The 25,706-nt window shown below is 33.6% G+C and overlaps 5 protein-coding genes and 1 long non-coding RNA gene across 9 annotated transcripts; 2 read left to right on the top strand and 4 right to left on the bottom strand.

The window, feature by feature from the left end:
- The first annotated feature begins 881 nt into the window (after positions 1 to 881).
- LOC108478271 (flavonol sulfotransferase-like) lies at positions 882 to 2,365 on the top strand. Its single transcript, XM_017780709.2, has one exon. It carries the CDS (start codon positions 1,184 to 1,186, stop codon positions 2,177 to 2,179), a length of 996 nt encoding a protein of 331 aa, XP_017636198.1. The 5' UTR covers positions 882 to 1,183; the 3' UTR covers positions 2,180 to 2,365.
- Positions 2,366 to 3,883: 1,518 nt separating this feature from the next.
- LOC108485068 (aldehyde oxidase GLOX-like) lies at positions 3,884 to 6,257 on the bottom strand. Its single transcript, XM_017788929.2, has one exon. The coding sequence runs from the start codon at positions 5,748 to 5,750 to the stop codon at positions 4,050 to 4,052; it is 1,701 nt and encodes a 566-aa protein (XP_017644418.1). The 5' UTR covers positions 5,751 to 6,257; the 3' UTR covers positions 3,884 to 4,049.
- Positions 6,258 to 6,398: 141 nt separating this feature from the next.
- On the bottom strand, positions 6,399 to 10,656 carry LOC108486222 (E3 ubiquitin-protein ligase RGLG2-like). Of its 3 annotated transcripts, none has more exons than XM_017790135.2 (13): positions 10,374 to 10,504; positions 9,722 to 9,787; positions 9,185 to 9,450; positions 8,846 to 8,930; positions 8,632 to 8,772; positions 8,431 to 8,544; positions 8,216 to 8,313; positions 7,788 to 7,867; positions 7,606 to 7,711; positions 7,368 to 7,495; positions 7,085 to 7,265; positions 6,945 to 7,001; positions 6,399 to 6,866 (listed from the first exon to the last, which is right to left on the bottom strand). In XM_017790135.2, exons 3-13 carry the CDS (start codon positions 9,425 to 9,427, stop codon positions 6,786 to 6,788), a joined length of 1,314 nt encoding a protein of 437 aa, XP_017645624.1. In that variant the 5' UTR covers positions 9,428 to 9,450; positions 9,722 to 9,787; positions 10,374 to 10,504; the 3' UTR covers positions 6,399 to 6,785. The 3 variants fall into 3 exon arrangements, with proteins under 3 accessions (XP_017645624.1, XP_017645626.1, XP_017645627.2); XM_017790137.2 differs by lacking the exon at positions 10,374 to 10,504 and adding an exon at positions 10,229 to 10,343; XM_017790138.2 differs by lacking the exon at positions 9,722 to 9,787 and having other exon boundaries at positions 10,374 to 10,656.
- Positions 10,657 to 11,643: 987 nt separating this feature from the next.
- LOC108486223 (rhodanese-like domain-containing protein 11, chloroplastic) lies at positions 11,644 to 15,313 on the top strand. Of its 2 annotated transcripts, none has more exons than XM_017790142.2 (10): positions 11,644 to 11,894; positions 12,067 to 12,162; positions 12,373 to 12,480; positions 12,853 to 12,949; positions 13,086 to 13,125; positions 13,263 to 13,337; positions 14,101 to 14,188; positions 14,312 to 14,379; positions 14,815 to 14,887; positions 14,976 to 15,313. In XM_017790142.2, exons 2-10 carry the CDS (start codon positions 12,085 to 12,087, stop codon positions 15,057 to 15,059), a joined length of 711 nt encoding a protein of 236 aa, XP_017645631.1. In that variant the 5' UTR covers positions 11,644 to 11,894; positions 12,067 to 12,084; the 3' UTR covers positions 15,060 to 15,313. The 2 variants fall into 2 exon arrangements, with proteins under 2 accessions (XP_017645631.1, XP_017645628.1); XM_017790139.2 differs by having other exon boundaries at positions 11,644 to 11,938.
- On the bottom strand, positions 15,214 to 17,316 carry LOC108486221 (cytochrome P450 736A117-like). Its single transcript, XM_017790133.2, has 2 exons — positions 16,182 to 17,316; positions 15,214 to 16,044 (listed from the first exon to the last, which is right to left on the bottom strand). Exons 1-2 carry the CDS (start codon positions 17,196 to 17,198, stop codon positions 15,433 to 15,435), a joined length of 1,629 nt encoding a protein of 542 aa, XP_017645622.1. The 5' UTR covers positions 17,199 to 17,316; the 3' UTR covers positions 15,214 to 15,432.
- Positions 17,317 to 22,745: 5,429 nt separating this feature from the next.
- On the bottom strand, positions 22,746 to 25,597 carry LOC128285137 (uncharacterized). The gene is made up of 3 exons (XR_008275555.1): positions 25,483 to 25,597; positions 24,932 to 25,014; positions 22,746 to 23,082 (listed from the first exon to the last, which is right to left on the bottom strand). It is a non-coding gene; the product is annotated as an uncharacterized LOC128285137 (long non-coding RNA).
- Between the last annotated feature and the right edge of the window lie 109 nt (positions 25,598 to 25,706).

Genomic DNA, 25,706 nt, shown 5'->3' with positions numbered 1-25,706 from the left:
AAAAGCTTAGTGAAGTTGTTAAAACCTACAAATTGAGAAGATAACATGTGATGATGGAGTGTGGTAAAAGATAAAAATGATTTATACAAAAAAATTAAACTCTTTCTGATATATTGAATAATTACGTAATAGATATAGTAAAAGAATAGTGCAAAATTTTAAAAATAAAGTTTTGTTAATGTCGAAATTGATATTGTATATATTTTATAAGTTATTATTAATTAATTTTAAATTATATATTTTATTATTTATTGTATATTATTTTAAATATATATTAGTAATTTTCACATGCCTAATACAATTTCTAATTCTATACAGCTAGTGATGTTATTGAACTCTACCAGCAAAATTAAGAGGATAACATGTATATAAAAATATAGTAAAAATAAAAATTAATTATATAGAAAATGAAACCCATGCCAACTTTTTAACCTTGTACAAGGAGTTTACACCTCCAGTATATTGAATAATTACCTAACTAATATAGTAAAAAGAAAATAGCGTAAAATCTTAAAACTAATCCAATAACTTTTTTGACGTCGAAATTAAAATTGAAAATTATTAATGTTAAATAAAAAATTGAATGGGATATGCACGAAATTCAAATGGGAGTCCCCCATTGGGCTGACGAGGTTGTTTGTGGTTTATGGCCGACTACTGCCCTAAGACAGGACCCACCACCTCCACGTCTCGCTCCAAATCTCTTTCACTGCCGCCACGTCCAAAAAAGTTGCATTTGTGATTTTAATTCTTTCAGCCTGTTGGACGCGTAATAACACATAAATAAAATATAATACAAACTTTTTTTTTCTTTCTATACTAGCTGCTGGTAGTTTTTCCTTCTATAACTCACAACACTTTTTTTTTTTTTTCTCTCAAGCTCGCTAACGTTTTCAGCACACACTCAATTCATTTTTCATGAGACTCTACTTACTTTTTTATAAGCATAGTAAATCGACTTAAACTTTATCATGCCTTACCGTCTAAGATTGTTCAAGCTGCTGCCATCATTATCCTTTGTCCTTGATTTTTCATGAAATTCGGCAGGCCACGTTTTCTATGAGGTTGAAAGCCAATTGGATAAAAATTCTTTGGCTGCAATTTTTATGCTGAAAGTCGGTTTGTTTTCTAACACAGCCTATATATAAAGCCATTGTTTCCATACTACTTGCACTCATTAATCATGGAATCCCACTTTGATTCCCATGTTGAGCAACATAACGAAGATGAGTTTCAGAAATCTTTCAAAGAGATGATTTCTACTCTCCCTAAAGGGAACAGCTGGGGTCTTCCCGATCATCTATATCAGTATCAAGGTTTTTGGTTCACCCCACCTTTCCTACAAGGAGTCCTGTTAGCTCAACAACAGTTTGAGGCTCAACCCACTGATATCATACTTTCTAGTGCCCCTAGAACCGGCACAGCCTGGTTAAAATCTCTCACTTTCGCTACTATTACAAGAACTTCATACGATGATTCTACCACCCCTTTGCTTTTCAGGATGCCTCATGATGTTGTGCCTTTCATGGAGCTTGATCATGCCCATTTTTCCGCTAATCGACATCTTGGAATTCCTCTCTTGGCCACTCATGCTCCTTATTCATTCTTACCTACATCAATAATTGATTCTGGTTGTAAAATTATTTACATTTGCAGGGACCCCAAGGATACATTTGTTTCAATGTATCACATCTGTACCAGGTATGCGAAATCCCAAAACACTCAACCCATAGAACTTGATGAAGCGTTTGAGTTATTTTGTGAAGGCGTAAGTTGGTACGGACCTTATTGGGACCATGTTCTGGGATACTGGAAAGCAAGCTTGGAACATCCGGACAAGTTTATGTTCTTGAAATATGAAGAAATGAATGAAGATACTGTTTTGTATCTTAAGAAATTGGCAGAGTTTATGGGTTGTCCTTTCTCATCAGAGGAACAGCAAAAAGGGGTGCCTGAAAAGATTATAAAGATGTGTAGTTTTGAGAATCTAAGCAACTTGGAAGTGAATAAAAGTGGGATACATCGTGAAGGGCAAGGGAATTTGGAGATTCAAAACAAGATTTATTTTCGGAAAGGGAAGGTTGGAGATTGGAAGAATTATTTGACGCCTAAAATGGCCACACAGTTGGACCAAATAACTCAGCAAAAATTAAGTAGCTCAGGTTTAAGTCTTAATTAAATAAGAAGCCAATGTTTCATTAGATCCATTTTCGAAACTAATAATGTATGCATGGTGCCTAGTTTCTTTCTTTTAAAGCATGGGTAGGGTTTGATCTCTATTTTACTATCCTTTGATTAAGGATTAGGATTATGTTTAAACCTTGTATTATCGTTTCATTTAACTTAATTTGCAGTTGTTGATTAATGTGTGCATTGCCACAACATTTAACACTTGTTATTGGTACTATTTTTTAAAATTATTTTATCATAGAGAGGGATTATGATGGAGAGGATCCACTTAACCAACCTATTTTATAATTTTTGTAATTTTTATATGAATAATATTTTAGTAATTAAACTGTCATATTTAATGTTTTATTTTATGCAAATTATGCATGTTCGATACAAATTAAAAATTTTAACTATTTATTTTATATAAAAATTAACTGTTAAATAATAATATTTTAGATTTATATGATAGAGATATTGAATTAATTAAAAAATTATGCTGATGATAAATATAAATATATTAATAAATTCAATTTTAGATTGTTAAAATAATAATTATATAAAAAAATAAAATCAGATAAAGTACAATGATACTCACCTGTTTGATCATATATTGAAATTAGTTTAGTAGAAAATTGGATGTCTTGATTGATTTTTGAATTTTGGAAGATTGAAGTGATTAGATTTTATTATTGGGAAAATGGAAGAAAAGGAAGTTGATTTTGAAGACCAACCTACATACATCCAATTTGAAAGAAAGGGAAGCGGTGGCACATGGGCTCGAAGCGGTGGCGTATGGGATTCTATCTCCTTGTTAGGTTTGAATAAAGAAATTTTGTTCTGATCTCCCTTCCAAATTAATAATTTCATTACTTTCTAATTATTTGATTAGATTTAAAATATAATTTTTTTAACTTTTACCCAAAACAATTATAACATTCTTGTCTCCATTTTTAAAATATAAATTAATAAATTTTGGTTTATATGTAAAAAAATTAAAAATTATGAAAAAATAATTAATTTTTATATTACATTCACATCTAATTGAGTATTTATTTTAAATTAAATAAATAATTAAGTTTCTTTGTTAACGAAAGTTAATCATGTTGACTCTTAAAATAAATTAATGGACCATTAAATAATGATACATTACAACTTCTAGTCTAATTGAATATATTTTTATAAAAAATTGTAAATCATAATAATATAAAAATAGAGAAAAATAGAAAAATAATAAAAATATTAAAATTAAAATATTTTTGAAATATTAAAATTGATATAAACTTATGAAAAATAATAAAAACTTATAAATATTAAAATATTTAAAAATTTAATAAATTCTAATAAGTTTTATTTTTATAAAATTAATAAAACATATTTAAATATTTAAAATTATATAAAAAGTTAAAAATCATAAAATTATAAAATATATATTAAAAATCATAAAGATTATTAAATATTAAAAAGTATTAAAATTGATATTAACTTATAAAAATTATAATAAAACTTATGAATATTATAAAAAATCTAATAAATTATTATAAAAAATTAGAACATTTAATATTTTATAAAAAACTTATAAAATTCATAAAAATTTATAATTTATAAAAAAATTCAACCCTAAATCATAATAAATCATTGGATAATGAAAATAATTATCATATTCATTTTCATGCTTGATATTCCACCAATAAAATGAAATTGTGACGCTCCCTTTTTAATTTTTATTCATAAATTATTTTTTATTTTTTTATCTCTAATTTTTTAACTACAATAGAAGTTAGGAGTGAATTTACAGAATAACAGGATATCTCATTACACTTTATTCAGGAAATTAAAAACATATTATTTTGAATATTGAAGACAAAGTGCAAGAAAGATCAAGCAGGGATGAATCTAATCCATTGAGATAAGCTAGGGATGCCATTATTAACAACAGTAAGCAAATAGTAACCAGGTGGTGCCACATTCGGCGATGGTGGAGCCTCCAAAACAGCACTCATCAAACCACCGCCGTCCCTTGTTGTGTGCCGGCACCTCAGTTTCAGCAACCTTTGATTCATCGAAATGGAATGCGTCGTGAACGGCGGCGCATAAACACTATATTCCACGTCTTTACTCGGCCTTCGTCCAAGCCAGAAATGAATAGTAAACGCTGTCCCATATGCAACACCAGATGAATGCCCCTCATACTCTACCGTTACATTCCCAGGCCTCAAATCATTGAATTGCCGATCCATATAATCAGGGACGAAAGCTTGTAATCTTAGCTCCGTCGGGTAAGCAACGTTGCTGAAAGTGTATGTATTATAAGGGTTGCCGCCGGCAACCAAGACTCTTCCGTCCGGTAAAAGAAGAGCAGAGGAATGATACATTCGGGCAATCCTGGTGGCTTTCAGGACCGTAAATCTTTGTCCACGACTTTTCTTAGGATTGTAAAGGTACGGCCTGAGCGATGGGGTCGCTGCGTTTTGCCATCCTGCGCAACCACGTCTAGCGCCATTGATGATTAGTATGTGACCTGTAGGAAGGATCAACATGTCATGCATGGTACGAGGTCGTGGCATGTTTTCCATTTTCCATATGTGATTGTTCCCTGTAATCACCATTCTCCCACAGGAGCTCAATGCCGGGAGGAATCTCCCTCTGGCTGCCGCTTCGTAAGCTCCCGAGGCCGCGCCGCCGCATACCATGACTTCGACTTTTTGGAACCTGTCTTGGTGATCCAATGGGAGAATAACCGATGATCCTGAGCTCGGATAGTTTCTGGAACCACCCCCTGGAATCCTCGGAAAGGTTTTGACCACACGGTTTCGTTGATAATTGAAAAGGATGGAGTCACGGTTGGCGAAGATGAAGAGGTTACCATCAGAAGAAAGATGAAGGAAAGGGTAGAGGTTGTTTCCGCCACCATCCTCGTCATGAGTGTCATGCAAAAAGGGAAGATTAAAAGATCTGTCCTTGGTATGTAATTTAGGTATAAATTCGTAACTATAAGCATTCCTTCCACCAACAACAATAACTCGATCATGTTGAGGCAATAATAGATTCGAAGCATACCATCGATTACCCGACAATGACCTCTTCGATTGCTGCCAATTGCATAGATGATCACGGCAAGGTCTGAAATATCGTATCCTTTGAGATCCTCGACCATGGCCACCAACTTGGAGAAGTGTGCCATTGCTGAGGAACGAACCCGAAGAACACCATGGATCCGAGACAAACCTAAGCGGCCGCAAGTTATTACCATGAATGTAATATTCAACCGAATGAGCATAACACGCCCCATCTTTTAAATCGGCACGGGAACGAGTGCTGCATCTTCTCCCATTGTACCGTTGATGAAGCCGGTACTGGGAAGGGCCTGCTTCAGTTTGGTCGAAGATAATAACAGTATTTTCATGGGTTAACGCCATGTGCATGGCGACAACTCCCGTATTATTCCGTAAGAGCTGCCATCTCTCTTGTCGGCCCCCAGCACGGGCGAGAGTCTCGACTGCATCACTGACAATGAAATGCAGCAAAGCCAAGATTGCATGAATTGTAACAACGTAAAGCAAATGGTTCTTGTCACCCATGGTGTAGGACTTGGAGTTCAACTGTTGCGGTTCATGGAGTTAATATATAAAACTTCATTTTATAGGTTGGTTTTAGGTCTAGGGTAAATTCAAGACTCGAGGCGGCTGTTAATGACGCAGCTGCTAGTTTTGCTGAAGTTGGGACCGATGAGTCCTAAAATGGCGTGAAGTTATTCGAAGCAATCTTGACGTGAGCTGAATGTGATATTCATGCAAAGCATCACATAGCGTACCACTGCAGTGCACAATTCTTGGCTGACTACTCATTACATCTTGCAATATCTATATTCATCAGTATTTTCTTATGTGTAAAAAAATGACACATTAATATTTTCATTATTATATTCATGTTATTTATGGCAAAGCTAAAGAAAGCGACAGTAGCATGCCACTCCTAACTACATTCCTCCGACCGATGACATATTTTCGGACATGTGTATAAGAATATAATATTTCAAAAATCCTCCAAATACATAAAAAAATCTTTAAAAAATGAATATGTCCGTATCAAACACATCCGCACATCCAGATAAAAGGCGAGAACCTATGAAACTTTTTTGACCAGGACAACCAGGTTAGAAAAGATCAGGCCGTCAACAAGTGGAACTGTTTCATTGTGCAAATTATGGCTTAAGTAAGGATTGCCAGTTATAGGTTAATAAATGGGGGCTGAAAATGCATTCTCACAGCACGAAAAATAGTACAGATTACAGTTGGCATGGGGCACGGATGCTAATCCGACAATGAGACATGTCTGTTCCCAGTTGTTCTGTGCCTGATTACATTACAACAATATGATCTACTGAAATAGATAATGCTATATGACTAAGTTTTTTAGTTCGATGAAATCCACAACTATGTACAAAACTTTGGATACATATATGACGGGTGCCCAATCTCTCTAAAGAAAAGATCCGATGCGCATCCAATCATGGCCAACTATGAAGCCTTTTGCACAATAAACTTAAAGGACTTACTCTTGGAATGCTGGACGACAGAGAGAGCATAAGCAAGTCCAGGCAAAGCATATTATGCTTAATAGAGTCTTATTCTCGTATCGATTGTGCCTCGGCAGATGGGACACAACTGAAGGTCTTGTCCGCACTCACAACAGGTCTGCATGGAAATGAAATTTAGGAATCATTCCATTCAACAAGGGATGTCAGATAATAATAAAATCCTTAGTTATGTTACCTGATGTCCACAACCAAAGGCCATATCCTTTGCATTGCAAATGCAAATAGGGCAAAGCTGTCGGAAAAACATGCAAATACCTTTAGAGATTGATTTATGAGAATTGTGATTTTTAAGTCATTGAAAAAAAGATAGATTACATGATTATCTGAAGCAGAACTTGCAGGAGGAGCGGTTTGGACTGGTGCTTCACGTCTAGCGGAAGAAGGTGCACTTGGACGAAAACTGCTCGACCACGAAAGTTTCGAGTTGCTAAAAGAACCAGCACCATAAAGAGGAGGGGGAAGGGGAACCCTATCAATAGCCTTCCCCCTGGTATTACTGTTTAACCAATAACATAAAAGAAGTTGCACTTCAATGTTATCTTCCCATTAAGACTGGTTAAATGCCTTGTAAGCCTACTAAAACAATACTAATTATTACCCCAATATGTTGAGCTCCAGCGTTGCTTTGTACTGAGACGGAATTTCCATCAATGCTGAAAGAGCAAACTCTGCCTCTTTTCGGGACCTATCCATATTCTTCGACATTATTTCCGTAAAATTCACAAACTACAGGAAGCAGCTTTTCAAATTAGATGGCGAATATGAATAATATGGTTCACCTTACCAGCTTCAAGGAGCAAATATAAGAAAGTAAAACATCGATGAGCCACACTTGCCTGGAAATTATCAAAGGCACGGGCAGGAATGTTATCATCAAATTCTCTCATCATGTCCCATGGTCCATCTCCAACTCCGACTAAAATAATAGACAACGGATACTCACTACAAAGTAATCGTATATTAGGAAGTTGAACATAGAAGAAAACATCATTTGGGAACACAAGCGACCATATAGCACCTTGCTTTTACTATTGCTTCGACTGTTTTTTTTTCTTGTGGGCTTAGTTGGCCACGCTCTGTATCAACACTTCTAGTCACCTGCATCCATTACCAGATAGAAACTATCGACAAAGATTTCACTTAAAAACATGTTTTAGATAGAAAGCTCAAATTTCAGCAACAGAAGATCATTACCGGAGGAGTCTTGCAGTAACTAACGGGGTTAACAGGATGAAAAACAAATTTGCCTAGTGCTGTGGTCATTCGATACTAGGACTAGATTATAATGTATAATTTATAATTATATGCAGTATACAAACCTATTAAGTACGAGCAAAGGCATGCGGAACCCTTTTCCCAAACCAAGTATTTGTGTGTGTTTAAAGAGGATTTACCAAGCATTTGAAATTAAACAAATTATTGTACAACACAAAGCAGATAAGTTACCTGCCCATCGGCTATTATCAGCAACACATGGTATTGCCCACCACTTTGCTCAACAATGGTGATGGCCATTTCAATTATAGGAGCAAATGACGTTGGCCCTGTCAAAAAGAATAAATGTGGGTAAGTGTAGAGATGAAGGAAAATATCCCGAAAATAAGATAAGCACAGGACTGACAACGGAATGAATAAAAGGAAGAAGTGAAATGAATTATAACCTGCAAGTTTCAGATTAGGGACTAATTCTCTGTATCGTCTCAACACTTCTTCAAATCCATTGCAAAACGTCTCATCCGGATAGAAGCTGAATACTTCTTGATCATGTGTTGATGCTGCCAGATCAAAGAATCTCATATCATCTCAACTATGAAAAAGATTAAATTAAGAGACCCAATGGAAAAATCTTACGAAATAAATACCATCTCCGAATCCAAAACAAGGAATTAAATTATCCTCATCAAAGGAAGACAATGTTTTTCCAATAATGGATATTGCCTGTTCGTATGGATTTTGCTCATCTCCAATGTGGTGTAGACTTCTTCGGTGGAATGATCTTGCACCTATTTTAAAGCACATTAAAAGGTGTTGCACCATTATAAAAAAACCTTTAAATACATCGAGAGAATGTCAGACCTGTCCACTCATTGCTCTTAGTGAAATCAATGCCAACAATAAGGTTCGAAGACTCCAGGCCAGCACGGGCCAGGGCATCGGTGACCTGTGGGAAAAGAGGACTTTAACAAACTTTACTTACCAAATCTGTATATATATTGGCTAGCCAAATAACATAACAATGCCAATTCCAATGTTGATATGAAGTTTTAATCTTTTTGTAGTGTATATCTATGTATCCTATAAATAACAAAAACGGGTGTCTCTAAGTGTATTCCCGCGAGGAACATGCTCCGCAATTCTCAAATTGACTGAAGATTTCTTGCATTTAAATCACCGGGAATTACAAATACAGTATACCTGCTCCAAGCTGTTGTAGTTATCATCTATCTTCGAAAATTTTCTCTCCAACCTCCTCTTCGACTCTGGGGCATGACTGCCATAACTGTGATGTGGAGGGGCATAACGCTGCTCTGGAACATAGTCTTGGCCTGAGGGAGCATTTGATGGCTGTGCATATCTATGAGAATCCCATGAATATGAATTAGAAGCTACAGATGAGGACTGTGATGTGGTCGATCGTTTTGATATTATGCCACCCATCAGCTCTATAATTGATATATATTCTGCAAAATTCAACATATGCGAACATGAATGCAGCAAAGAACCCAAGTTAACTGTAAATAGCAATAATGTATTTTCGCAGGTATTATACATAATTTTGAAACAAATAACAGGTTTAAACTCAGTTGATTATGTGCTATTATTAAGATTAAGACAATGGCCAGCTTTTTTGGAAAAGTGGTACCAGTTTCACATAGAAAGGCCCATTTCCATACCAAGTTGTGATCAGAAGTAGCAAGTAATCAACAATGAAAATAGCAGGAAAAGAAAAACCTATCAAGTTTCAATTCTGAGGCAAATGCAGTGTCACTTAACGCCTATCCCATCTCCATCATCTATCTGCAAGGTTATCAAATTATATGCCATTAATTTGCCCCGTTTTCTTTGGGATTCAGTAATGCATTTATCCGGATAAACTTAAGTTAATTAATAGAAAGGTCAACGCTTTTAACATTATAGAAGCAATCACATACTTATTGCTTCAAAATGCAACAATCAGAAATGCTGCTACACTATTAACACCAGATGTTAAGCCACACCGAAGATTCCTTATCATACCTCCATGAGATTTTCAAGCTTATAATTTCGACATTATAAGGAAGCATACTCATAAAGAACCCAAACTGAACAGACACACTTTACACAAACATAAATCTTGTTATAATCCAGACCCAAAAGAAAGGGGGTGGGATGAATTGCATTAAGAATCTAACTACGTTTAAAACAAGATCTCAGATGTATAAACAATCGTAGCCGAAAACACAGGAAGCAAATAAAAACCTTCAAATGTTCCAAACTCTACATCCATTGAACAAAATTCACCAAAACAAAAGAAAAGAAACCCAGATTCAAAGTGAGGAACAAAAGTTGTAAACTAAAAATATATTTAAAAAAAAGTAAGGAACAGGGTTAATTATTTGTTCACCTTTTAAGCAAAAGAGTGAAGTATTGGGTGAGTAAAGAGAAAAGAAAGAGAAGTGAGTGGAGGGAGAAGACCATGCGTTGTAAGCGGTAAAAGTAAAGAAATAGCGGCGAAGAAGATGGGTTGGGTCGGCTTGGTTGGTTGGTTGTTTGGTTCTTGGAAGTTTCCTTTTGATGACTCTTGAGATATTTCCATTCAGTCTTACTTTTTCTTTTAAAATTTGACACCCGTAATCCACTTCAACCTTTACTCCACTTTCAACTGCTTTCATATCTTTGTCTTATAACCGCTTTACCCACCGTTATTTTCAGTTACTGCAGTTATTTTTTCTTTTTCTGTTTTTTACATTTATTCATTTTAATTAAAATCATTTCGTTTAGATTAGGCTTAAATACTAAAAAAAATCTTTCAAAAATAATTAAAAGAATTAATTGAGTTTTTCGTTAAAAAATATAATCATTTGAGCTATTGAAATATTATTTTTCTTTTTTCGTTAAAATATTAACGTATCGTCAAGTGTTATCATAATATGTGACATAGAAAATTTTTAATAATATAGAGGCTCAACATGATATTTGATGTAGAAAATGTCGATGATGGAGTCCAAGAGAGTTTTTAGTTTGTACAATGAAGATTAAGGACTTCATAAGTGTCTTATAAAATATAATAAAAGGGTGAATATTTAGTATATTGACAATGAACATTTTTATTCCACGAGTTAAAAATTAACATGTGTATATATATATTTTTAATATTTTATTATATCCTATGAGATACTTGTCAATCCTTTAAACCTACTTGAGATTATTTATGGAATAAGAAAATTATACTACTAATGTACCAAATATTAACTAAAAAATGATTACTTATTTTTATTTTCTCTCATACTCTATCCTCCATCGTACATCAATCAATCCTTATTAACTTCTCTCGCATCACTTCTCTTTAATCAAAATTATTACTTACCATTTATCTTTAGTTACCAAACGTTAATTTTATTGTTTTTAAATTACTTACTAGACACCTATATAATTATCGATCATCAATATATTCTAAGTCGCCATTAAAATCAAATCCAAACTTTTCAAATAACAAAATTTTCTATAATTTATTTTTGGTTTTATAAACTTTATAACTTTTTCATATCTTTTAAAATGTTTATATATATATATAGATTTGTCAAGTTCAAGTATTAAAAAATTAAATGAATGATTATAATAAATTTTTTTTTATAAATTTGAGGGAGAAATAAGTAATCAAAAAAAACGACGTCGTTAATGGCGTGCATGAAGGCGTTAAGATTTGGATAGTTGGATTTTCGGATAATGATCCTCCAGGAACCCAACCCAGAAAGGATGAAGCAAAAATTCAACTGATAAATTGACCTTTTTTTTTTTAAAGAGAAAAATCTCGAAACAACCATAACAATGGCTTCTTTGGCTTTTCCTTCTCTCAGTTCTTTAACCATTTCGCGCCTTCATAGCCAGAAAGCTCCTTTTTTGAACTCTTCAATTCCAACTCCAAGTATGTCAACCTTCAAACATCCAACTGTCACTCTGCATCGTTTTGTATGCTTCTCTTCCAGCCAATCAAATTAATGGGTTTTGGGTTCATTCAAATTTGTTTTATTGTTTTCTCCTTTGGTTTCTTTTGTTGTTTTTTTTTTTTTTAAATTATTGTTTTCTTGTGAATTTAGCAATGTGGGGTTATTCGAATGCAAGCTGGTGAAGAAGATTTTGAGTTGAAACAAATGAGAGATATGGCTGCTGCGAAGAAAAGATGGGATGCTATGGTATATTTTCTTTATTCCTCAGCTTTAAGTTTTCGTTTCTTTTTTCTTTTATCTGTTTTTTTTTCCTTGAATCCTCACTACCATATTTGATAAAGTACCCCCCCCTAATGAGGATGATTCTCATGACAATGCTAAATCTAGTAAATTGAGCTTTAATATGGGGGCTTCTTGCTTTATTAGCAGTAAGTTTTAGCTGCATTGTGTTTACAGATTAGGGAAGGAAAAGTAAAGATTCTTACACCTAGAGAGGCAGGTTATGCAATTCAACTTTCAAACAAGCCTCTACTCGATGTTCGCCCGTCTAGTGAGCGCGAGAAAGTAATTAATCACTTCTCTTTTAACTTTAATCTCGCAAACATGATTGTTACAACTAGTCTCTTAGCTCCCTTGTCTTCTAGATTGAAGCTACTCTAGTCTTATTATTCATTGTATCATAAATTATGGTTTTGTTTTCAATCCGTGTTTCTTTTGAAATACCATGTTTAAAGCATTACATAGGCATATTTCTTTAAGGTATTGATTATTGTTGGGAAAGTGGTAAGTAATTGGTATCTAAAAACAACAAATTCTTGTTTTTTTCATTTCATCCCTTTCTTATTTAGGGAATTGTATGTTGCGTGGTATCTCCAAGGTTGGTGTCACTTTATTTGTGATTGGAACATATTCATGTTTTCTTACACTGTTTTGAAGGCATGGGTTAAGGGCTCCACCTGGGTACCGATCTTTGAAGTTGATAATAAATTTGACGTTGGAACCCTTTCCAGAAAAGCCACCAATTTTGTGATGGGTATCTCTTGATTCTTTTCCATCATCCGACTTCTAGGAAGATCATATTAATGGTTTACCTAATGTAGGATTACTTGATAAAACCAATTTGGTCCGCTTTCAGGACATATATTGAAACTGTTTTATGTTTTCTATAGGGGGTTGGTGGAGTGGGGTGCCTACATTGTCTTATGACAGGTGCGTTATAAGTTGCCTTTGCTTCTCTATTTTGCGTATGTGGCTCTGCACACATATGTGCTTGTCCATGGCCACTCTCACATTTCATGTATATAAAATAAATTTTGTACTTATTCTTTAACTGCTTTCTTTGACAGTCAGTTCTTGTCAAAAGTTGAGGAGAAATTCCCAAAAGATGCAGAGCTTATCGTTACATGCCAGAAGGGATTGAGGTGATTTTTTTTTTCTTTTAAGTGACAGAGGAGAGAGTGTTTGCACTTTAGTATTGATTTTGTTTCATTTAATGGATTACTTTTCCTTTTAATTTGATCTCAGCTGAAAATGTTTTATGTTATTTAGACCTTAAAATGCTGAAGCATCTTTTTAGGCGAAGCATTTGGACCCAATTTATGGATACAGCTATTATTATAATGTTTGCTTTTGATCTTTTAAGGGCAGTATGAGTCATTTTCAATCTTTATGCAATAATTCTCTCAAAAGAATGAACTTGAGACTATGAATGCTTTGGAATGCTTTGGATGATAGTTTTGAACAATCAGTTTTATTACTAACATAACAAAAAGTGCTCGGAATGCGAATGTTCTTCTGAATCAGAGCTGGAGTTATTAGTCTGTGTCGTGTCTTGACCATTCCAGTTTGTGAGCTCAGTGAAAGAAAAAAGAAAAAGAAGATGGAGAAAAATAGATAGAATTTGATAGTATATATTGTTGTTATGCAATGTAGGCACATGGGTCAATTAGATAAATGATAACTACATTTTAAGTTCTCATTTCAGATTTATGGTCTGTCTACCCTGACTTTGTACGCTATACTTTGTTCTTTTCCGGAGTTGAAATTCATTTCCATGGATTTATTTAGAAACCCACTGCTTGGTCACTGTGACTGAAGGCGAAAATATGTACATCTTTGAGTACCCTTTAGCTGCTAAACATGGCATCAATTCTTTAGCTTCACTGGACTGCACTTTTTTGCCAGATCTCTAGCGGCTTGTGAGCTACTGTGTAATGCTGGCTATAAAAATCTTTTCTGGGTTCAAGGGGGTCTAGAGGCTGCTGAAGAAGAGGTACTGCTTGACAGAATTTCCTTTTAGTTTTTATTCTCATTTTCCTGCTGACTAATTACTTGTGTTCGATTGTACATGAAGAAGTTCAATTAATTTGGCAAATCTCAATTTAATTTTCTTCAGGATCTTGCCAGAGAAGGTACTCAGCCTTTGAAGTTTGCAGGAATTGGTGGGCTTTCAGAGTTTCTCGGGTACATGATATATCTCTCCCTTCTCTCCAAAATAAATATGACAAATTGACCTGCCAGGACCTTGTTCCAAAGACTGGTTTAAGGATATTAAAACGTATGCTACTTGGACTGACGATTTTATATGGATGATCGTACCCTCATACCTATATTTGGATATGCATTGGGCCTGGGTAGAAACACAGGTATTTGACTAAAATGAAGAGTTAGATTAAAACCATTTTATTATAGCTCAAGTTTTTAATACGGAAATAGGTCCTGTATATTTGATTGTAGGGTGTAAAAGAATTTGAAGAAGAAGAAGAAGAAAAATCTCATCTAAAATGTGATCTTGAGTAGCAAGTGCAGTTTGAACTTTGAAATTGAAAACCAGAGACTATGTAACTTATAGTTATCATGTAGACTAGCCATTTTATCTAATTCCATTTTAACTTTCAGTTGGACGGATCAGCAGAGAGCTCAAGCTGCCAGAGAAGGCTGGGGTTACCGATTACTCTACTCGATTCGCCTGGTAATTATTCACTTCATCTTTTCCAGCAAAATGAGCTCAAGTGTAGTAGTTACTTGCAAACATAATCCCGTGTTGATTTTGTCGTCAGGTTGGAGTTTTTGTGGTTGCTGATGCCTTGTTCATTGGTGCACAGCAAGTGGGTCATTATCTTCAGGATATACGGACTCACTAAAGTTATATTGATCTTCTTGAAGATATTCGATTAAAAGTTAAACCATCTGAAAGATGGCAGTTGAATTTGTGATCAACTATAAGATACTGGAGATGTTTTGAGGATCCCAATTTTGAAAGCCACAGTAGTTAGCAGAGTTTCATGGTGTTGCCTGTTTCTTAGGTGCAAATCCTTGTGATTACATATGTCCTCAATCACATTGGCATTGGATACATATAATGGTATCGATTGAAAGCCATTCCGTTCACTTAAAATCTAGTTTTCGGACGCTACAAGTAGAGAAATTTAATGCATTATGGCAAGGAAAATAACATGCATAGATTTACAAGCACATGTAACTTAGAATACTTACTGTAACAGACGAGGCTTTGCACTAGAAAGAACATCTATTCGCTACAGCGATTAGAGGAGATTTTTTGTGTGTGGTAAGGCCGACGGTTTCGGTCATGTCCAAATCCTTCTCTTTTGCTCCACCAGGCAATGACCAATCAAACTTGTGCACGAGATTTGCTACGAGAAGCTCATTTATTGCGATTGCAAACAAGATTCCCGGACAAGTCCTCCTTCCAGAGCTGAATGGAATCAGCTGGAAATGTTGTCCTTTGAAATCTATGGAATTATCCAAGAACCTGTCCGGAATAAACTCTTCCGGATTCTCCCATGACGCAGGGTCTCTTCCGATCGCCCAAGCATTGATGATAACTTGAGTTCCTTGGATAACGTCATAGCCCTTGAGCTTGACGTCTTTTGTAGATATTGTTGGAAGCAACAAGGGAATCGGAGGATGTAAACGAAGAGTCTCTTTGATGACTGCTTTTAGGTAGTGCATGTTATCGAGATCATCCTCCGATATGCTTGAATTTTCAGCAGAAACATTCCTGACCTCGTTTTGAAGTTTCTTCATTATCTTGGGGTGCCTTAAGAGTTCTGTCATTGCCCACTCCAGGACCGCGTATGTCGTATCGGTACCGGCTGCAAACATATCCTGGAAAGATATCCACTTCAGCTGAAGTTCTGGAACTGTAATATATATATATATATAATTCTCTTTACAGTGAAAACAACAGTATACACAGATACGTTATGCTAACATATATGAAAAATTAACTTGTTAGTTCTTACCAAGATAAGAGCCTTAATGCTGATTTTTTCTAAAGGGAAGCCAACTGTGTTTTCCCTCTGAATCTCCAGCAAAACATCCACAAAGTCTTCTTGATATTCACCTTGGATCCCTGCATGATCATTTACGTGTCTGTCATGCCGATTCATATGTTCTTCGAGCACTCCATCCAGAAATTCATCAAACTCCTTCGCCACTTTCTCTGCTTTACCATGGAGTCCATTAACATGGCTTAACCATGCAAGCCATGGAAGATAATCCCCAACATCCAGAGCACCCAACAACTTCGTAAACTCATTCAAAAGCTTACCAAACTTGTTGGTATCTTCACTGTATTTTCTTCCTAAAGCGATTCTGCAGATAACGTTGTTGTTGGTTGCGGAAAAGAGTTCGCTTAGATTCACCGGGGAACACAAAGAGCTAGACTTTTCGATCTTCTCCACTGCTAGAGCCGTTTCTTCTTCTCGCACACCTCGATAAGATTGAACCCTTCTGTTACTCAAAAGATTTAGTACGCATATACTTCTCATTTGTCTCCAATACTCACCGTAAGGTGCCGACGCCACGTCTTTGTAGTCATAAAGAAGCTTTTGAAAGATGCTGCGTTTCGGTCTGTTTACGAATGTCAAGTCATGAGTTTTCTTGATCTCAGAGGCAGCATGAGCGGAGGAGACGACGAGTACGGGGACATTGCCGAAGCGTAGCGACATGAGAGGACCGAACCTTTGAGCTAAGGACTTGAGTGAGCGATGAGGGTAGCGTCCGATGTTGTGGAGGTTTCCGATGATTGGGAGTTTCGGCGGCGACGGTGGTAATACGAGGTTTCTTGTGTTAAAGGTACGAATGAAGACGACCACGAAGATGGCCAACAAGGAGAAGAAGAGGGGACATGAAATGAAAAAGATTTCATATTGTTCTAAAAGTTGCAGAAGACTGGAGATATCCTTTACCATATTCCACAAATTACTGTATGAAAGATGAAAGAGATGGGTGTGTACAATTCTAGGATCAGAGCGCATGAATTTAGATAGAGATTGCAAAGTGATATTAGGGTTGTTTTTGGGTTAATTCAGATTGGACACTTGTGCGTGTTGTGTTGGTAATTTCATTCAGCGGCTTTGAATAATGATGTTGAAATTAAAATACGTGATTCAAAAACTACATAATTGTAGACAACGCAGCAGCTTCCAATTTCGGTTTCGGTGATAATATCATAAGTAGGACAATCACCACCTTCAATAAATAATTTTAAAAAAAAAAAATGTCATGACAGTAATTGGCATAATGAAATTAAATGGGATAGACACAAATTCGGAACACAAAAAGCATCCAATTAATTTGCTTTCAGCATTTCAGTCCCTACAATATTGTTTATTTTGTTAGAAAACACTTGTTCTCTTTCCTTTGTTGTTTATATTTGTTTGATGTCATGTTAGTGCACGATGTATTGTTACTCAAAAAAAAAAAAAAAAGTTGGTTGCTTTGTTAATAATTTCTATGGATTTTTTTTTGTGAGGATGATATTCGATATGTTTTTCTCGATATATAAATTTAATGAATTATTAGTGAATAATAATATTATATATTATTATATTTTTTTGAATTTTAAGTTTATGGTTTAGTATTTGAGTTTATGTTTAAATAAAGTTTATTTATTTATAAGTTTTCTATTTTTTTATTTCACCATAGAGGTATTGTACGTATTGTTATTTGTTTACTGATAATGCATCAAATATTCATATTTATTTATAATTTTTTAATATGTTTTAGCTTAATTAATAAATTGGTCCTTAAATTATACCCAAATTCTCAAATTAGTACCTAAGGTGCAAGTTATCCCTAAATTGTCAATTTTGTCTCGGTTTACCCAAAAACGATATTAACTATTAAGAACATGACATGAGACGCATTCTTATTAGATGCTATACACTTTTCACGTAAGATGAGGCAAAAAAATAACCGTTTAAGTAGGACTAAGCAATAAATGCCAAGAAATAGAAGCCTAATCTAAACTAAAGTGTTTGGATAATTTTAGAATACAAATTAAAAATTACGGTTACTCAAGCCGAATTGAATTTTAAGATGTAAAATAACTATTTTATATTTAAAATAGATAAAATAAACTAAAACCCTATAAAAATAATTTTAAAAATATAATATAAGAGTTATTTATTTTTTATTACTTAAAATTTTATTTCTTTTAGAAACATTAATCAAAAAATTTTGGAACTTTATATTACTTTATAAAATATTGTCCAAACCTTTCAACAAAACTTATTTTGTCAAAATAAACTCGAAAGGCCAAAACCTAAAAGCAGTATGAAAAAATTGATAACTACACTAACCCTTCCCCAAGTTTAGGGACCATTTCTCATAAAAAAATTATAGTTGATGCACAATATCAATGGAAGTCGAGAAGAAGGAAAGGGGCTTGAGTCAAGGAATTAAAGCCGGTTCACCCATTCTAGGGCCGAAAGTCGAACAGGTAGAAGGATTCCACACAAATGCTTAATGTATTAGGGTTTTGTGTGGAGAGAAATCCTCCTACTAAGTGATATCTTAGATTATTTTATAGTAGATGTGAGTGTCCAATGGAGGGTCCAAGTCCAACCAAGTGTAAATTGAGGTAGGGATATAATCCCCCAATTGAGAGGTAAGTTATAAAGTAACCATGCCTCGAGACCATCCGTAGATTGTCCCCATGAGTGGTAAAGTATCAGGGTGAAGGGTGCAATTTATTGATCAGGTGACTCGAGAATATACAATGTCTTACGAGATTTTTAAATTCATGCCCACCTCTTTAATAATGTGTTTTCGAATGATACTTCTATTTAAAATTTAACTCATTCAAATTTCACTTTATGATTTAATGGATGGTATGCCCATTAACTTGATAATCAAAAAATGGATAACCTATATTCTAGTGGTGCAAATGTGAACTAGAGGTGTGCATGGACCGGGCTACCCGGCCCTGCCCGAGGCCCCCATCTGAAAATGGGAAGGTTCTAGTAAAAATATAGGCTTGAAATATGGATTTGGGCAAAAAAAGGAGGCCCGTTTAGAAAACGGGCCGGGCCTCGAGTAAAATTTTTTGGCCCGGTCCCTGCCCGAATTATATACTAAATATATATATATATTTTTATTTTTAATCACATTTACATTTTATTTTCAATTTTAATATAACTACTTTTTATTATATTTTCAATTTGTGTATTATTTTAAGAATTGGTTTAGTCTCATTTTTTATTTGTTGCTTGTTTTAATATTTGTTTTTATGTTTTTAAATATATTTAATTTATTATATTTTAAAATTTTTTATTTAATGAAATAAGCTAAAAAAACTAATATGGGCCGGGCAGGACCAGGTTCGGGCTTAACAATTTTATTTAGGGAAAGACTTGGACAAATTTTTAGGCCCGTATTTTGGGCCGGGCCAAACCCGGGCCTAAAATTTTATTTGGACCCGGCCCGGCCATGCACACCTCACCACTAACTAGCAGTCGACATTTTAGACTCAACACCAATGACATAATAGGAGGGACGTTTTGGCATTAATCAGTCATTCGTCAACTATTTTAGATATTTTCTATTTTGTGGTTTGAAACGCATCCACCAAAACCCTTTAGAAAGCCCACAGTCCACACACCCCCACAACAATCTGCTTTTAATTCTTTTCCATGTACTCCACCCAAACCACGCTACCTGTAACATTTTAAACCCTTTGCCATGTTAATATTTATAAACTCAACTTATAAATTGGGTTTGGAAGAGGAAGGAAAAAATCATTCATTCTTGGGCTTGGAAGAGATCTGTTGATTAAGGGACTTGATTGGCAATTAAGAGATGATAAGCACTTTTTTTGTTGCTGATGGTAATATCTATCACAAGGAGCTGATTCCTAGTTCTGATACAAGTTAGCTTTTAATCAAATCGAATAAAAATTTTTTATATCAATTGAGTTTATGACTCTTATTTTATCATCTTAACTCAATTTAAAATTTTTTCGAATTAAGTTGATTGAAATAAAATTTGAGTTGAGTAAAATTGTTTAAGATAACTTAAAAATTAAACATGTCAAATTAAAATTTTATTACAGTATAATTAATTATATGTTAGAGCATATAAATTTAAAACCATATATATTTTTCAAAGAAAAAATAATAATAATAATAATAATAATAATAATAATAATAATATATTCTAGTATAATAAACTTGAATAAATAATTAACTTATTTCGCCTCAAAATTATTACTTTAGAAATATTTAAATTTTAAAATTATTTTAATTTTTTTGTAATTTTATTGAAAGATTGACCAATTTATTCATCTTCAAAATTAACAGGGATTAAAGGGATATTTCCACCAATCTATTATTCGAATTATTTAAGTTGTAAAGTTCAACTTGACTCAATTTAAAATTCAATTATTTATTCAAATTAATTCAATAATTAAATTCAATTAACTTAAATATAAATTTTATTTTATTTTATTTTAAATCGAATCAAATTCTACTTTCACTACAAAACAGTTTTAATGTGATCGCAACCTCATGTGTATTGGCAGAGCCTGGTGGCCCTTCTCCTAGCTAAGGGACCACCCATCTCCTCACATTTGTGCTGAAATTATGAAGAAAGGTATTAATATATGAATTCATGATCTCAAAACTATACTTTTCTTTTTTCTTTTTCTTTATCTAAGTTATCTCAATTCTTAACACAGTTAAAAAAAATCATTAATAAATTATATCGTGCCACATCAATACTGGGATATAGAGGGACAATAGGGGAGAGAAATTCTTTTAATATTAATATAATTATTTTAATTAATATTAATATTAATATTAATATAAAATTATAAAATAACACTTTACCACCCATGTTGAACTAAGTTAACGAAATTCAAAATTAATTATCAAACTAAATATTTACTAAGATGGTGTTTGATAAATTTAAAAATAAATGTTAGAGAAATTGAGTACTAAAATTGAAGTATTAAATTTATGTTATGAAATTTGTTTGAACATTATATTTTTGGTAAATATAGATTTTAAATTATATAAATAATATATTTTACATTTTATTTTTAATTTTTAAATATTTTACCTTATTCTAAACAAAAGTCAAATTTTAAATGTAAAATTTTATAGGATAATATAATATTAAAATAAATAAAATAAAATTTAGGATAAAGTTCAAAATTATACATGAACTATAGTTTAACGTGCAATTGTATACATAAACTTTGATTTTGTGTAATTTTATACATGAAATTTTGATTTGATCCAATTCTTAGAAATTATTAACACAATCATTGATATAACATCATTTTATGTTAATATGTTGCATACATAAATAATTATATTTATATTTATATTTATCTAATATAAAAATAAATTGATGTATTTGTTTCTTTAAATGTGTATAATTAAACCAAAATTAAAGTTTCAAGTATGCATTTGAACTACAATTAGAGTTTCACATGTATAATTGCACCAAATTAAAGTTCATGTACACAATTGCACATTAAATCAAAGTTCATATATAATTTTGAGATTTATCCTAAAATTTAAGTGATAAGTAGCTCTTATCTACTTATCATATTCCACTTTTTTTATAGAAAAATTCTACCAGATTATTTTTATTTTGGATTATCAAACATGTGTAAAATATTAAATCATTTTCAATGGATTAAATTTTTTTCAACGGTTTATCAAATAAGACCTAAGTTAACGATAAGAGTAATTAAAATATTTAGTTATGTAACACCCTTAACCCATATCCGTCACCGGAATAGGGTTACAGAGCATTACCAAAATTTACAGAATATATAACAGACATTTCATATAATTTATCATTATATCAGAATCTATTCATAATAAATCATATAGTCCCTTTTTATGAGCCCTTGAAGCCTAAAATAAACATTAGAAACAAGTCGGCTCTAAACCGGGTACTTAGAGAATTTTTCGCAAAATCTCAAAAAATTTTCCACGGTATAGGGGACACACGCTCATGTGATCAGGCCATATGGTTCACACAGTCGAGAGACACGCCCGTGTCCCTGACCTTGTGGACATTCGAAATAGGGACACACGGCCGTGTCCTATCCTGTGTCCAAATTAGGGTGGTTACTGACTTGGGTCATACAGCCAAGCCACACGCCCGTATGCTAGGCCGTGTGAACATTTTAATTTATATTAATTAGGTGCAGGGGCTACATGGCCTAGCCACACACCCCAGTGCTAGGCTGTGTGCCACACACAGTTGAGACACACATCCGTGTGCCAGGCCATGTGCCACACATGGCTGAGACACACGCCCGTGTCTCTGCCCGTATGAAAATACCTAAGCATTCTATTTTTGCAATTTTAAAGATGCAAGGGACATGCAGCCAATCCACATGTCTATGCGCATGGCCATGTGTCACACACGGTTGAGACACATGCCCGTGTCTTTACTCGTGTAAATGAAAATAGGTCATTTTCTATGCCGCTTTTCTCACCCAATTTGCTTTCCACCTATAATAACGTTTAAGCACATTCACAAGCCAATTAATAACTTTCAAATCAAGCCAAACTAAGTCTTATACATGATATATCATGACATTTATTCAAACTTCCAACTTACTCAATTGATCATTTACTTAAGTATGTTTATAGCTAAAATACCAATCTAAGCACACTCACATACCAAACATAATACAACCTCATGCATATATACATCAAACGTACCATCACTAGCCATTCCAATGGCTAATTACAACCAAAGCATATAATCATTTGGCTTAATTTAGTGTATACATGCCATTATACCAAAGGTAATTTTACTAATTATACCAAAATGAGCTGAAGGATAGTGTGATTTTGCTATGACCCACTTCCAACCTTTATGAGCTTCCGAGTACTATAAAACAGAGGAAAGAAAACGAAGTAAGCATTTAATGCTTAGTAAGTTCTATAACAAGAATTTAACTTACCAATTGTATTTGTTTAAAGTAAACATACATAGTACATCCAAATCAATTTAATCAATAACTAAACACACATACATCATCATCAAACATGTTAGTGATGTAATTCACATAAATACTAAGAAATATGGATGAGCTCATCAATATTCTATTTCCACGTACGTGTATTTATCACTTTAAGTTTCCAATGAACATGTACATTTCAGATCTTTGTATATCAAGTATTTCTCATAGTCATTAATCTTGAATTCATATCATCTTATACTAGAAATTTACTGTAACACCCCTCGCCCACATCCGACGTCGGGACGCTGTTCGAGGTGCTACCTGACTTTTACTAACACTTCCATACTAAACAAGGCCATGAAATCTCAAATAATTAAAAACTTTTCTTTTCACATGTAATCTGTCCCTTATGCGAGCTTACAAGGCCCAATACATGCATTCGGGGTGGTTCGGGACTCATTAACTTGCTTTATCAATGTTTACAACATATTCTCAAGTTTACTACAAACTGTCTTCCTGAGCAGCAGTCACTAAATTATTTATATCTGGAGCTACGAAACTCTAAATTAAGTTCCGTTAATTTTTCCTGAAACTAGAATCATTTATCTTTCTTCCATAAAATTTCCAGAATTTTTGACTTAGCCAATTAGTACAGTTTATTCCTCAAGTTTGCTCCTGATTCACTGTCTGACAGTTTCAACCCTTCTGCACTAAAGTTCAATTATCTCATAGTACTGGACTCGAATAATGTTCTCGTCTATTTCTCTTGGAACTAGACTCATATGTATACTTACTAATTTTTTTCTAGAATTTTTGGTCAAACCATTTAGTACAGTTTATTAGTTAAAGTTTCCCCTATTTCAGGGTATGACTACTCTGACCCCTATGCACTTCGAACCGATTCTCCCTGTACATAATTCCAATGATCATGCCGTTTGTTTCCCATAAAGATAGACTCAATAAGGAATCCATGCATGTAAGTTATGACTCTTAATAATTTTTTTACAATTTACAGTGAATTTATAAAATCAGAACAGGGGATCTCAAATTCATTCAGACCCTATTTCACGAGAATTTAAATATCACACAATATATAATTATTTTTCTTCCTCTATTTCTTTCATGTGAAAATAGACTCATTAAGCTTTAATCCTATATTTTATTCTGCCTCTAATTCATTTTCCACTATTTTTAGTGTATTTTCAAAGTTACACTACTGCAGTAACTCAAATCTGTCAAGGCTAAGTTACTCATTCATGGTCATTGTTCATAATATTAATACAACACCATTTTATCCATCATGGTAAGAACACATATTATGCATCATAGATAATCACATATCAAGGCATTCTCATAGGCTTAGTATACATACTTGCACAACTCGTAACATAACTCGAGTGCATACTCACCAATGATTTACCTCATTGGGACCATCATCAACTCTTTCCTTGGATTGCCCGTTGAACACTTGGAATACTAATTGGATACTCGGAAAAGCCTTTGCACATAAGTGCCTCAATTGTAGCTAAAGCTATCTCATATCTCATGACATTTCAATACTCACTATCGAGCTAGTCATCTAGACTCATAATTCCTAGTGACATGTCACTCGTATCCTAATTTATTCCTAAGGTTCAAACGGGATTTTTCCTTGCCTATTAAGGCTTTGTCTTATCATATCTCTATTAATCACATACACATTAATATCTGTACAATTCATGTAATGATAACATTTAAATACATGTATAGCATGGTATTGTTTACATACGAACTTACCTATATACCACAAAGGTGAAAAGACATACTCGTCCATAAATCGATTTCTTTCCGTTCTAGGTCCAAATCTCAATTTTCATCATCTATAACATCAATTTAGCCTAAAAATCAGTCACAATATTCATATGGGTCTAAAAATCATATTTTTTAAAATTTTCATTTTGACCCCTAAAATTTTGCATATTTGCACTTTTGTCCCAACGTTCGTAAATTAATTTTTATCACATTTCTTTACTCCTTGAGTCTAGATGAACCATTTTCATAACTACAGCAACTCATAATTTCAACTATTTTACACATTTACAACTCATTTTACAACTTAGCAATTTAGCCCTTTTTAAGGTATTTTCATGCAATTTCTTTCACAAAAGTTGTTTATTAGACAACTAGGACTCATAATCTTCCATAAAAAGACAGAAAACAACACATTTACTCTCATGGTAAAACCCTAGACTCTTCATCATTTTGCAAAATAATCCCTCTTATGAAAGCTCATGCTTTAGGGTTCCAAAATGTAAAAATCATCAAGCAAAGACATTAAAATCACTTACTATAAAGGGAGTTTCTTTGCTGAAAGTTTCCAGCTTCTAAACCCTTTCTTTGCTGCCATTTTTCGGTGGAGAGAAGATGAAGAAAAGATGATATTTTCTTTTCTTTATTTTATTACTAATTAGTCAATTAAAACACATAAAAGCCACAAATTTTGGCCTTTTGACCAATTGGTCTCCCCTTGGCCGGCCACACACTTAAAAAGGGTCTAATTGCCCTTTAAATG

The sequence above is a fragment of the Gossypium arboreum genome, chromosome 12, assembly GCF_025698485.1.
Source record: "Gossypium arboreum isolate Shixiya-1 chromosome 12, ASM2569848v2, whole genome shotgun sequence".
Taxonomy (NCBI): domain Eukaryota; kingdom Viridiplantae; phylum Streptophyta; class Magnoliopsida; order Malvales; family Malvaceae; genus Gossypium; species Gossypium arboreum.
The sequence above is the reverse complement of the archived record's forward strand: the minus strand, read 5'-3'. Positions and strand labels throughout refer to the sequence as shown.